Raw genomic sequence first — 14,702 nt, forward strand, 5'->3', positions numbered from 1 at the left:
ACCCACTTTTTACGTATATGCAGTAATTACCACTAGGCTCTACAGACATACTATTTGTCCGTGCTGTTCAGTCAACCTGGAAGCTGGATAATTTAGTAGGTTCTTTTGGAAGGCTTTTTATTTTTTTTCCCCACCAGGACTTGTGGCACCCACCCTGAATACAAATTCTTGGACCCTGGTGCCACGCACAAGAAGCTGTACCGTTGTCTATCTACCGGTTTATTTTATTCTTCATCGTGATCATAATTAGTGAGCATGCGTAATAATTATCGGGGTGGCAACAATATTCCACAGGCATGAAATTATTTTATGTATAAAGTTAGAATCAAGAGACGGTTCTCTTTAAAAAAAAATTGTACTGCATATTTTTAAAATGTATATTTCCTAGGCATTATGAAATTAAACCAGGAGCCCATGGCTGGATCAGAGCTGTTAATGAGAAAACCACAGCCTGGCTTCTCTGAAGCCCACTGTGTGCTCGTTTAGGTCTATAATGACCCCGGCACAGAAAGGACTCTCCAACCAGCTTCCACCTTAGAGGTCCTAACGATTGCATACCAACCGTTTAGGATGTACAAACAACTTTTCAGCAAAATTTCTCAATGGAATTGCTTACAATTTGTTTGAAGAATTTTAAAATGTGTCTTGAGAAAGATTTCTGACTTAAAGACTTCACTAGTTTCATCATGTGTTTTTCCTTTACATTTCTTAGGAGTAAGAAAAAAAAAGCATCACTTTTTTGAGATCAAAGGCAAACGAGACATCATCTCAGTGAGGAAGCAACCTTAAAAAGCAGCACAGATGATTATTTTAAAAAATGCTGCCAGTATCTAGGAACCATACAGCAGTGCTAAGAATGCATGTTTTCAAGAGAACCGGAACACTGCCCCCTCAGAACAGTCCCTCCAGCATGTGCCACATTCTATATTTAAACCTGAGTGTTATAAAGCAGAAACTAACACACCATTGTAAAGCAATTATACTCCAATAAAAACGTTAAAAAAAAAAAAAAACCTGATGTCATTGGGAAAAGATCTGTGGTACAAGAAAGTCAAGGCGTGTTTGAAATCCTAATTATTTTTGTGAAATCTTGTTCATAGAGTCAAAACCTCTAGAAAGAAGCTGTCTTGCTAAATACCAAAATTGTTTCCAATGTGAGATGAACCTAAATGTCAATCCATGCCATCCTTTGCCGGAGTAGTTTCTGACAAATGACACCAGCATTTCAACCTCTTCTCTTTGGTCCTTTACAACTAGAGGGGTAACAATTTGAAGTAAGATTTCCAAATACTGAGTTTAAACTTTTTTTAAGGCAATGTTAATTGGATACCTGCTAGAAGCTGGGCATGTGATTTCACATTTGATCTTCACTATAAACTTGTGAGGATTAAATAGGCTGATGTGATGTGGGTAATGGTTAAGAACATGGACCCTATAAAGCCAGTTACCTCCCAGCTCAAGGACTGGCTCTGGCCCAGGGCCTGATTTTGTAAATAACGTTTTATTGGGACACAGCCACGCCCGTTTACATATTGTCTATGCCTGCTTTTGCTTTACAGATGCAGAGTTGCATGCTGCAATGTCATCCTCTTTTGATTTGGTACTCCAGAGCAGGGAATGGCAAACTTTTTCTGGAGAGATCTAGATGGTGAATATGTCTGCTGTGCAGGCAACTCTGCCAAAGGAACCCCACTCTGCTGTGGTTCTGGGAAAGCAGTCTTAGGCAACACATACACACAGATAAGTGGGCCTTTGTTCCAATAAAACTTCTTTACAGACACTGACATTTGAATTTTATATAATTTCCAAATCTCACAAAGTATTATTTTTTGATTATTTTCAGCCCTTTAGAAATAGAAAAAAACATTCTTAGGGGGTTTCAAAGCGGGGGATCAGGATTTGGGCTCTGGTTTGCCAACCCCTGCTCTAAAGCACTAACAGAAGCCAGGTATTTGTCCCTCAAAAAATATCAACAGATATTTCCTCGATCTGCTCCTTCCTGTTTAAGCTTACAGGAAATCCAGATCCTTCACATCTCATTTGGGTTTAGCAACCTGTTACCATTCTGCTTGTGCTTTCTGCTGGTAAATTGGATCTCAAACCACACTTGAGGTCCATCCAGCGCTGTCCCTCCCCACCAGTTATAGGCCAGAACCACTCCAGTATGACCCTTGCACTACATCACCTTTCCTATTAAGCCAAACTGGACTTCTTGCAATCTCTACTTTCTTCTTGTTTCTTTGCACTTTCAGGCATAATTACACAATAGTCCCATAAAACTAAGAGGCAGGATTTTATATATTGAAGCTAAGGAAGCTTGCACGGGCCCTTTCCAAAGCTTGATTCTTCATCTGATATGTGTACATTTGTAGGTCTTTTCCTGAAATCACACAAAAATTGTCTACACTTCAGACTCCACCAAACCTGCCCCACTCTACCATGCCTGGAGCGCACTGCTTAACACAATTGCTCTAAGATGTTTCCCTTTCTTCCAATATCTCCTTGAAGCTGTCCTCTTACCATCTAGAAGACAAGTAGCAATTATACCCAGTGGGGATGAGAATTCCCACCGTTCCCCATTATCCCACTCAAATAACATAATATGTCTAATTAAAAGACAGCCAAGAAAGAGAGAATGGGAACTTACCAGTTGAGTAATAAAAGACAGGATGCCTCTTGTACTTAGTTATTTTCTTTTCTCTTCTCATTATTTTGGTTTTATTAACTTTATCACTACTTGACAAAGAACATTCACTGACTGTTTTTACTGTAAATAAATGTGTTAATCAACAGACGGGTATTGAATATCTGTGCTGTGCAGTGGCATTACAATGAGGTTCCTGCCACTTTATCGTCAATGTGGTATTTTCTTGCAGTTTTCTTTTCTTTTCTTTTTTTCTTGCAGTTTTCTTAATGGTCCATCCTAGGGAACAAGGCCAGTCTGACAAGCAGCACCAATTCATATGATGACAAAGCAACTAGGATTCTTCACAAGAGGCCCCAGAGGGCCTTTTATAACTGTCTATCCTCTGAGAATAGTGCTGTGAGCCCTGTGTTCCCAGCATGGAGCGATGGAACCAAACAAAGACAGGTTGGGGGATGGAACTCTGAGAAGGTGGGCATTGCTATGAAGTCATAAAATCTGGTTTTCCAGCATGGCACTAGAGCAGAGTTTCTCCATCTTGGCACTATGGACTTTTCAGACCAGATACTTTGTCGTGGGGCCGTCCTGTGCGTTCTACAATGTTTAGCAGCATCCCTAGACTTGACCCAGTAGATGCAATAGCACTCCCCATCCTCCTAGTTTTGACAACCAAAAAATGTCACCCAACGTGGCCTAATGTTTGGAGAGGGGTGTGGAACACCTAGCCTAGAAGAACAGCTTGAAAGGATGGAGGAGAGGCAGGATTTAGATGCATTCTGGTAATTCTGCTGAAGCATTTTTGGAAGGTTTTCCCACTCTCGGAATTGCCTTAAGAGCCAGTTTCTGAACAACATATGGAAATGAAACCCTACTTCAAGCCCATACTTCATTGCTCATGGGTATATTCCTGGAATCACAGAATTTTAAAATTGGAAAAGATCTTAGAGATTAGCTAGGTTCAAATAATTATGTAACCCACTGAATATCTCAACTTGTCCATACCCAGCGTGTTAAAGATGTTTTGTCACTAGGACATGACATCCGTGCTAAAGAGAGATGATCAGACGTATTTTTCATTGTAAAGCTTCTAGAACAGCATCATATGCAAAGTAAAAGTCAAAATGTTATAGTTGTCCTGGGTGCACCTTGGTGTAAGTAGAGAATATCAGCCATAGGGGTTCATCACGATTTAAAACAAACAAAAGAACCTAGAGTTCGGTCCGGCCCCAGAGCTGGGAGACAGGTGTTGGGGGAGGTTTAGGGGGTGCAGAGTGAAAACTGGTTCGGTGATATTAAGGTCTACTGCCGGCTGCCATCACAGCATTTTTAGCAAAAAGTCACAGTTTTGTTGCTTGGTCAGGAAAACGTTGTTTCATTTACACAGCATTTCTCTCTCCTAGACACACATCCTGCATTCATTTCCTTGAGATGGTCCACTTAAGTAAAAGTAAACTGAAGGAAAGTCATCTAGAAAACAAATCACCCAGCGGTCTGCTTATTCATTTTTCATAAGCATCAAAACCATCTCTTCCTAAAGAAAAGACGGAACAAACACCATCTCTTCCAAAACAAAAGATGGAAGATGGAGGAAGGAGAAAGAGTTTTCAAGGGATTCTTATTTTGTTCCGTTTGGACTGCAATGGAGGAAAGTAAGTATAGGGAGAACATCCATTTTCCTTGTCCGATGTTTTCCTCTGGGGCTACTTCTGCTGAAGCCTCCTTATCCTTGCCTTCTCCTCGCCTCTACTTCATGCTCTTGGCCTGGGGTGCGGGTGGAGGCTTAGGAAGAGGATCTGGGAGAAGTCGTAGACATTCGGGTGACCTGAGCAGAGCAGGCTCTGTCCTGGGAAGGAGCCTGCAGTCAGCCAGCTGGGTTACACTGTCCCTGGGTGACACTGGGGCCGTGTCACCATATCCAGCCCTTTTGGCTATAGATACAAAGCTCACATCCTTTCATCAGCTGTTCGGCAATAAAGCCGGCACTCTGAGGTAGCTTTGTCTTGTCTTCTGTGTCAGTTGGGTTTGAACTCAGGAGGGGAGGAAAAGGGTGTTATTAGCTCCTTAAGACACCAACTGTAAGACTGGGGTTAGAATGGTTTAAATAACCACGTGAGAACACTGGCCCATTCACACCACATCCCACAACTGCATGATCAAAGCCCAGTTAGACCCCCATCTCAGGCTCAGATACTCAGAGTCTGGTCTCACAAATGGGGAGATGCCAAGCTGACTACAGGAATGCTATTAAGTATCTCATAATTTTAAAAGAAAGCAACTTTCTCCTTTTGGGGGCAGGATTCTCCCCAAGTTCAAGTGCTGGCTCTGATACGAGCTTAGGTGAGTTTCACCTTCACAGTGCTGTTCAACTGTGACGGTCTCAGAGGTGGTGATGATAAAACCAGGAATTCTAGGTTTTGTGTTTGTTTTTAAATATGTTACCACCGGTGAGAGAAAGGACCCTGTGAAAACAGAGCAAAAATGCAGAGCCATGAAACTTGGTGGCCTCCAGGTGCTTAAAGCTAACATTCATTTATTCTATTATTCCTTATAGAGTGAGACATCATTGCCTATAGAGGTCCCTAAGGAATTTAATTTAATGAAATGATCAGAACAACAGCAATTAGAATATAATTGTGTGTACGTAAATATGTATAGAGGAACTTTGATAGAGTTTATGGTTGCTACATTCATCCAGAATTTTGGCCTACATTATTAATCTGCACTACTATGAAGAAAAGGTTTGTTAGTCAAAGATAAACCATCCCGATGATTTTGAATTAGTGAACTCCAAATCGCTGTGGGATAATGAGACGGCACTGTGCACACACACGACTCTCTGCTAAGCAGGGGCCTTCTGGCTGGCCACATAGGAGGTCTCCTTATTGAAAGATTTATTTTTAATTTTGAACAGCTTCCCAGCATTACCCTTTACGAAAATTAAAATAAGGAGCTGGAATTTTGTCCTATTCAGCAAACCTCCTGGCAGGACTGCTCGCCGTGTCAGAGAAAACCTCATTGTGTCAGAGGAATTCCCTGTCCACCATTTCTCTAGATCTAGAAGAATTACACCTACTTTTTAAATAAAACTTTGACTTTGTTTCCTTCCCAGGCATAATGTTTTTGCACATTTTCTTCTTCTGGAGGATTTCTGGCCTGTCTTCCTTGTGTTCTTTGTGCCTTCTGGCTTGGTGGGGGTTGACATAGTCCCTTGGGGCTTAAATCTTTAAATATATAGAGTCAGAGAAGTCTCCCCACAAAATCTGTGGGAGCCAAGCCTGTCCTCAGCACATCTCCCAGAGGCTACCCTCTGCCAAAGAGAATGACTTCACTTGTACAGCTGAGGCTTCAAAGGTCCATTCCTAGTTTTAATTCCATTAAGAACACAAAGTAGTGATGTACTGGAGGATAGCCGGAAGAATACAGGGGAGCTGAACATAAGAATATTGATTGAATCATAAACCAGATTCTCTAGGGGTGCAAAGACCACTCTGCACCTTCTTGGCTCCCTGTAACTCAGAGACACTCAACATCCTAGGTTTCCCAGGACCTATGTGCAGTATTTCCTGCCTTTTTCCCAAAGACAACTAATAAAAAGCTGGCATTCACAGAGTCCTTGTGATGCTATCAAAACCTCCTAAATTGGACTTCACTGGTGGCGCAGTGATTAGGAATCTGCCTGCCAATACAGGGGACACAGGTTCGAGCCCTGGTCCGGGAAGATCCCACATGCCGCGGAGCAACTGAGCCTGTGCGCCACAACTACTGAGCCTGCGCTCTACAGCCATGAGCCACAACTGCTGAGCCCGTGTGCCACAACTACTGAAGTCCGTGCGCCTAGAGCCCGTGCTCCACAACAAGGGAAGCAACCGCAGTGAGAAGCCCACGTGCAGCAACGAAGACCCAAAGCAGCCAAAAATAGATTAATTAATTAATTAAATAAATTGATTAAAAAAATAATTTAAAAAAAACCCCAAAACCTCCTAAATCATACTAGCCTTTGTAGAGAAATAAAAGCGATGACCACAACAGTGTTCACATCCTAGAAGTGCAGAAATAAAAGGCAAAAACGTAACAAGAGGATCTGTTCACACCACATATTTTTGAAGACTGGTCACATCTGTGTGACTTAAACTACCTTCTGGGAAGATCTGTCAGTCTAGCACCAATGCAAAATCTTCCCTCAGTCTTAACTTTTTATTTATTCTAGAGAGTTCAGGGAAAAGTGGAAAAAGAATGACTTTGGATTGGGATACTGGAATACTTCTCACTATGGAGTCAATCAGTACAGATATATTTTACTTAACTATTGAGTGCACTTACTGAAACTCTCATCTAAGGGAGCAGTGCACTAAGAGGCGATAGGACTGTTGGCAATTTATGATCCTTTTCTGATGAAGTGGGTTGTTCTTAAGAGCTTCACAAAAGGATAAACCACAGTCCTTTTTTCCTGCTCCCCTTTAAATCCCCAGAAATAAATAACACAGAGGTGGCAACGTGAAACATGTGGTAGAAATCCAGAATGGAAAATTATCATGAGAAAGTGTGGAAACTTCTTTGGGGGAAGAATGGGAGTAAGTGGGTCAGGAGCAGAGCCTAGAAATCTAGATTCTAATTCACACTTTGGAATACCTGATATTCAAGATTGGATAACAGTTCTGCAATTACCGCAGCAGAAACTCTCCATGAACAGAAAATGCTTTCCAGTCATCTGAATTAGAAGAGGAAAGTGATGCAGGAAACAAGGCAAATTAACTCTCCTCCTCCACCTGTCAAGTGTGAATTTAACTATGAAAGTGGCTACAAAAGTAGCATGTGTTTGAAGGAACATTTTGTCAACCACACAGAGCAAGCTACCCATTAAACCATTCATCATTCACAGGCTCACCACCTGGTGATTCCAATAAAGACCCGTGTCAGTTATTCTTTAATTTTTAAAATAAAAAAACAAGATCAAAGCTACATCCACTAATGCTGTTGTTGGAAAATACAGCAAATGCCAATATAGCACTCTGCGTTGGTAAAAATCAACTTTATATTCCTAAATAATATGTAAATGTGCTGATATCTGACCATGACCTTGTGATTAAAATGGCCAAGACGCATCCCTTACAAGAGAAGTCTAGCATGGAATGACCCAACCCAACGTCATCTGTTTTCAACCAGACACTGTCTTAGCCTTCATTTAATCTCCACCACCTAGTACAATGCATGTTACACAGTTGGTATCCAAAAAAATATCTGCTGAATGAATAAACATCCTTCTAAGTATCTTCTGTATTACACTGCAGCTCACAGGTTTATGATTAGATCCCTGTAGTTCTTCTTCAACTGGAGAACTTTAGCATCCTTCATGGATATCAACACAAGCTCTTTCTCCATAAATGTTTAGATAGACGGTAAAGTGGAGCCAATCCCTACCTGCTTGGTTGGTGGTCACAGTGACGGACACAGATTGGTCTGGGCTAGGGTTATACTTGGATACGCCATTCACTGCCCAGATTTCAAACGTGTAGTTGGTATGAGCCAGGAGGTCAGTGATGGAGACCTTGGTGGACTTCAGTCCGTTCTGCTGCGGGGTGTAGTGGACCCCACTTCCGCAGGGTCGGCACTTGCTGGAGTCACCTGGTCCACATTTCTTGCACACGACGTTGTAGGAAATATCCTGGCGGCCACCCGTGTTCTGAGGACTGCTCCATTCCAAGTTCACTGAAGTCTCGTTGACATTTGAAATCAAGTTTAGAGGAGCAGATGGTGGACCTGGAAAAAGAAAGAAACAAAACAAAACATACTATCACATCAAGAACTGAAACTAGCCTCTGGAATCTCTTGGAGCTTATATTCTTCTCTGCAGCTACAAGAAGCAAGACGGTCCTGTTTGGCAAAGAAAGCCAAAAGCAAATCAAGCCAGCAAAAATCTTTTAAAAGAGCAACATGATAGGGAATTCCCTGGTGGTCCAGGGTTTAGGAGTCCATGCTTCCCCTGCAGCGGACACATGTTTGGTCCCTGGTCGGGGAATTAAGATCCCACAAGCCATGCAGCCAAAAAAATTTAAAAAAAAAAAAAGAGCAATATGATTGAAGGCTGTATGTGTGAGTGTCATTCTCCTTCCTGAACAAACAAATGTAGCATTGACTGCCACTGTGAGACTTGAAACAGCTCTATATCAAATGGGCTCCAAGCCTGACTTTCCATCTGAAGTGGCCAGGCTTTTTTTCTCATAACTTATCTAGTCTTAATCTAATCATCTGAAAGATGGGTATACGAATGTGTTTCTAATTCCCAGGGCTGTTGTGGGACTCTGGTAAATTAATAGTTATATACCACTCCTGAAGATAAATGATGATTCCTAAGTACAGTGCGTCACCAATATGGAATAAAAATAACTGCACTGTATAGATGTGCCTCTTCAGTCTGACATGGCAGTTGAAAGTTAAGCTGTTTATGGGTAATTAAGTAGGAACTGGTTTAACCTGGTTGCAGAGATGTCGAAGGTACAGTTGTTGAGAAATCTCAACTCCAGGGCAGGGATTGTGCAAAGACTCCTAAGACCCCATGTCCTGTCCTTCAACTGACCAGGGCTGCACCAGGCTCTTCTTATGATACACATTTCCACTGACATCAAAGGTTTCCAAAATATGTCTGATGGCAGTGGCTGTTTTGAAACAGAACTGATTGCAAACAACATAAATGGTTGGTTTAAAAATAGTAACAATAAATAAGACCACAGACTCACGATGAACCATCTCGATTCTTGCTGTAGATTAGTCTCTATGCCAAGATGTTGTGACACAAACTGTCTTCAGGGAGAAGAATCAGGGTGAAACAGAAAAGGGGGAATTTTCCTAGTCTGAGCTGATTCCAAAGGTCTAAAAGATACCTGCTGCACTCTAGGAAAAAGTATTGACTCACTGCAACAATTGGAAGGTTCTCTCTTTTCTTTCCTCTTTCCCAATTTGGTGTTCCAAGAAAAGAGCCAAAGCAAGTTTCAGTGACAATCTGAGGCTTCTTGCTTATTGTTTCTATTCTACTTCTAATATATTTGTAATGACTGCTTTCAGGGAAATGTGTCCATGTTCCCCAGAAAAAGGAGGTTAACCAGAAGCCTGCATGAGGTCAGGAGAAGCTTTACCTAGTCAACCATAACGGAATATACTGTTCCAGACTAGCCATTGCCAGAGAATTGGAAGAGGTAACTTTTACGAATAAGGAGTCATGTTCAGTATTTATTACTTAGTTCACAGTGATGAATGGCTAAAGGATTTTGGTAATAATATTGAATAAGGGTAATTCACTCTCCTTTTCTCTTTATACAACTTAATTGAAGCCTTTATTTATTTATTTATTTTTGAGGTACGCAGGCCTCTCACTGTTGTGCCCTCTCCCACAACAGCGATGTGGCCTCTCCCGGAGCACAGGCTCCGGACGCGCAGGCTCCGGGGTCATGGCTCACGGGCCCAGCCGCTCCGCGGCATCTGGGATCTTCCTGGACCGGGGCACGAACCCGTGTCCCCTGCATCGGCAGGTGGACTCTCAACCACTGCGCCACCAGGGAAGCCCGAAGCCTCTATTTTAACAAGGTAAGCAGGACCTCCCAATCTCCCTGGGAGACTAATTACCGACAACCTCTCTCTCTTAATGTTAAGACCTGGTCCCCATCCTGAGAACCTTAAAGGAAAGACAGTGCTGTAAAATGTGTGTTAAAGGTAAGATTGCCCCCACAGAGGTCCTCAGAAAGGAAGCACAAATTTCCTTCTTGTTTAGATTCCAAATTTATATCTATGGTCCTTAGTAGAGTAATGGAAAACAACAGGATCAAGTAAATGTTTTTTTGAATAAATGATTAGAGCTATTTGAAGTCACAGACTCCTAGAGCCAGATAAGATGTTAAAGATCATTTGGCTAAATAGTCTTATTTTATAGATGAGGAAATTGAGAGCCAGAAAGCAGAGTTGACAATACTGAAAGTTCACGCAACCTAATTAGTGACAAAGTCCAACTAAAATCCCAAAGTACTAACTCCCACACTCTGGGGTTATTTCCACATTAAAGGTAAAATAACAACAAAATCCGTAGCTTCAGCCAAAGTTTGAGAGGTAAAGATAGGAAAAGGGAAGGTGTATCTTCAATCCTGTTCAAATTCTGTACGTGTTTCTTTCCATCATAGTGAAATTGATTGCTAGTCTGTCGCTGAAGTTGACCACAGCTTGGTTCATAAAATGAGTCAAGCCACTGGTTCTTATTTTGCTGTGACTTTCAGGGTTAAATAAGAGTGACTCTCAAATGCATTAACCTCCTTGCCAAGGTTCCTAGTCCACTTTCACATGGGAAAATGTGACACAATGAATCAAGCACAGAAGCAAAAAGTCAGTAATTAGTATGTAGGACGGGGCATGGCAGTGTCTAAACAGAGAAGAAATGGAGCAGAAAACTAAATGGTCACAGGACTCAGAGATATAACGCTGCTACGTGAAAAAAAAATACAAAGATGCTGTAGGGTTTCAAAATGGAGGGCTGGCATTAAAACAAGACGCAGTGCGGAATAGCCTTCTTCCTTGGGTCAGTGATTCTTAAAGAATCTACCCTGGGGCAAATGCTCAACGGAAGACAGAGAACTAAGCAAGTTCAAGTTCAATGCTGCCTCCAGGAATGGTTTGGTGACTGGTACTGCGTATGTGTTATGTTTTGTTGCCATAAGGAGTGATGGTTACATGGGGGCACAGCAGCAGCTTACACATTGGACTATAGCCAGAGAATTGAGGTAGGGGGAAGGAATAATAGGAGTGTGCACCTAGTAGAGGATTATTTTGGCCTCTGCGTAAACCTGGGAAAGCACACTTGCTTTATAAATTAAAATCACAATGGTGGTTGTATTGAGTTTTTCCTTTTCAAAAAAACTTTGCCAATTAAAAGATGGTAAACACATCAGGTGTGTTTCCATGTCTAGGGAAGGGCCATCTCTTCCTCAGAAAAGAAAGTATCCTCTTCTCAAGAAAATGAAAAAAACAGCATGGCCTTTAATACAGCCAAGTCAATCTGGGCCCAACGGTCATACTTAACGGCAGCATCTTAAAATAATTACCTGTAGAGAGGACTAAAGAGAATAATACAGGCAACATGAGTAACACTGAGTTTTCTCAATAAACACAAGGCATCCAGAAGGAAAAAAACTTAACTCTTTTTTTAAAGTATTGAAACCCAGCAGGACTCTGTAGGGCCTTCCTGGGGACAGATCCCCATGGCCCCTCTCTCTTGTGTGTGGAAAAGCTTTAGCCTCCTAGGCCTTCCCTGAGTTCCAAAGAGCAAATTTAATCAGGGAAGTGAGAATATGCAGAAACAAAGGAAAACAGTCAAGCGAGACAAAATAATAATAGTTTAGCCATAAAACAAAGTCAAGGACCTTTAATTCCTCCTCAAGGGCTACAGTTAATATCCTGAACCATAACCTTGACTTGTTCTGTAGATACTAAAACCCCCATCAGGTAAAAGAAGCTAACTGCATGCTGACACAAGCACTAGACCCCAGGCCAGTTGGAACCAGAAGGTCCATGACTGAGATTCCCAAAACATCACCCTGTTACCTCACCATCAACCAATCAGAGAATTGAGCATGAGCTGATCACATACCTTGAGACTCTCTCCCTCACACTGTCTTTAGAAACCCTTCCCTGAAAGTCATCAGAGAGTTCCAGTCTTTTGAGCATTAGCTGTCCATTCTCCTCACTTGGGGCCTGGCAATAAATGCTGTACTTTCCTTCACCACAACCTTGTGTCAGTAGATTGGTTTTGCCGCAGGTCAGGGGAGCAGGCCCAAGCTTGGTTCGGTAATAGCATCATATCTAGATACTTAGGAACAATTAAATTTCTGACAAATGCTTGCCTTTCTCATCAGAAATATGCCTACCTCTAAATGTCTCCAATTTCAAATATGAGATTTATAACTAATAGGGATAATCGTACCAGTTAATTTTCTAGTCTCCATATTGACATAGTATGTACCAAGCATACACCAACATCAGGTAGCTGCAGGTCATTGTGAATTATAAGGTTTTATGTCTTCCCAAACTGCCCACTACTAGCCTCAATGTAGGACTGGCAGTAATCCTGCTTATGAGATTATTCCATATTTCAGGGCATTATTTCTATTTCCTACTCTGTTTGGAACATGTAAAGGGGTCTTGCTAATCAGACACCCAGTACATATCTGTTTTTATCACAGTCTGTGTGCTCCTCAAGAGAAGAATTGATGTCTTCCTCATTTCCCAGTATCTCCTATGATTCCTAGTTCAGAGCAAGCTCAATAAACTTTTGAGGAGTCACGAATGACTGGATGGAAAACTAACAAGGTCCTCTAATGCATCTTCTGCCCATCTACCTACAATGTTATTTTAAGCCTGTTAATTAATACAAGCTTCTCTGAGATAAGGCTGTACTAGCCAGCTTTTCACATACTGATTCATTACCATTAAGCCCTGTAAACGAGTATCTCAGAGTAGCTAGTTTAATTCAAGTTCTTCTTTTCTACATTTTAAAAATACTCTGGAACAAGTAGGGAGGGCTATGTATCATATAGAGGTGGTTTCTTCTGTTAGGAGGGACTATGGAATCATTTAATTACTCAACAAATATTTATTGTGTCCAGTATTTGTCACCTGCTCTAGAGGAGGGAGGAAAAAGAAATATTCGGATTCATTTTGATACTCTCCTGGAAAGTTGAAGGAAGGGGCAGGAAATCAAAGGGGGAAGGAAGAGACTAAAGGAAGTTAAATATGGACCATGTGAGCATCAGGAGGACGGAAGGGCAAGTACTCTTTCCTCTCTTGTTTTTCTAGCTCCACAACCAGCCAGTATGGCTGGAAATTCAGAATGTGGGCTCTATCAATTGAAGTTTTGTTAATTTGGGATTGGTTATTATGACTTTTCTTCCTCCATCTTGACTTCAGGGAATGATTTCTTCAGGCATGAAGCTCTGGAAAACTTTATCTCTGAAGACAGTTAATTTTAACGGTTTCATGGGCCTTTTCCTTATTAGCCTTTATAGAAGTATGGTTTTAATTTTACTTTTATGAGCAAAATTAAGACATTTTAAAATACAAATCAATCAAATACTGAAGTATGTTTAAGGGGATAATAAATATCCTTCCTTTACATTTTTGGTTTTATTTGTAAAACCTGCTTGATATTCACATATAAGCCTAAGGTTGTCTCTTCCTGCATCAAAGAATGGGGCTAGCATGCTAAACTATTTTAAAGTTCTCATGTTTAGAATGCCTTTCACATTTTTAACATAATTTAGTGGCATGGGTAATAGCTTAACTACTAGAACCAGAAGTCAAAGGCAATAACCCTTAACTTACTAACCCTTTAGAACAACATTCAACAAACCTCTGTAAAGGGTCAGATAGTCAATATTTTAGCCTTTATGGGCTATATGGTCTCTCTAGCAACTGTTCAACTCTGCATGGTACCTTGAAAGCAATCAAAGACAATACCTAAACAAATGCATATGACTGTGTCCCAAGAAAATTTCATTTGCAAAAACAAGGGCAGCTGAATTTGACCCTCAGACCATAGTTTCCCAAGCTCTGCTACAGGGACTTTGATAGGAGCGAAGCACTCTCTTCCCATAAAGATGATGACTCGTAATTTTGCACATAATTCTAGGGACTTCAAGCATACTCTGAACTAATCTAAGGAGATCACACCCCTGATTTACACACTTATACAGGTCAGGTAACAACTGTGGCTTCTGAAGTCCGAGTTACACCTACTTTCTTTGATTAAGCAAGGAATAAAATACAGAAAATATTATGGCCTATGTTTTGGGTTTCTCATTGCTCTGACAGAAATGGCCTCTGTATTTCTTGCCACCGTGGATAAATTTAATGAACATCCATTTGCTTCACGGGTGTGAAAGACTTTCTGTATCGCACAGCAGGTACTGGTGGAAGGTGCTACAACGGGTAATTATTATTTTCTAGTGGGATGTCAACTTGCATTCAGTTGACAAGAGTTTGACAGTATGAAGTCCCCAAGAAACTGTAGCCAAGTTACAGCAGA

The 14,702-nt window shown here is 41.2% G+C and overlaps 1 protein-coding gene across 1 annotated transcript in view; it reads right to left on the minus strand.

Moving 5' to 3' along the window:
- Positions 1-14,702, minus strand: part of EPHA4 (EPH receptor A4) — a gene marked incomplete at both ends in the record, with an annotated part of 136,343 nt that overhangs the window by 47,336 nt on the left and 74,305 nt on the right. The window contains one exon of the mRNA XM_082841483.1: positions 8,063-8,401. Coding sequence (XP_082697609.1) covers positions 8,063-8,401 — 339 coding nt within the window. The remainder of the gene's footprint in view (positions 1-8,062; positions 8,402-14,702) is intronic.

Source organism: Leucopleurus acutus, assembly GCF_964270905.1.
Source record: "Leucopleurus acutus genome assembly, chromosome: 6".
Classification (NCBI taxonomy): Eukaryota; Metazoa; Chordata; class Mammalia; order Artiodactyla; family Delphinidae; genus Leucopleurus; species Leucopleurus acutus.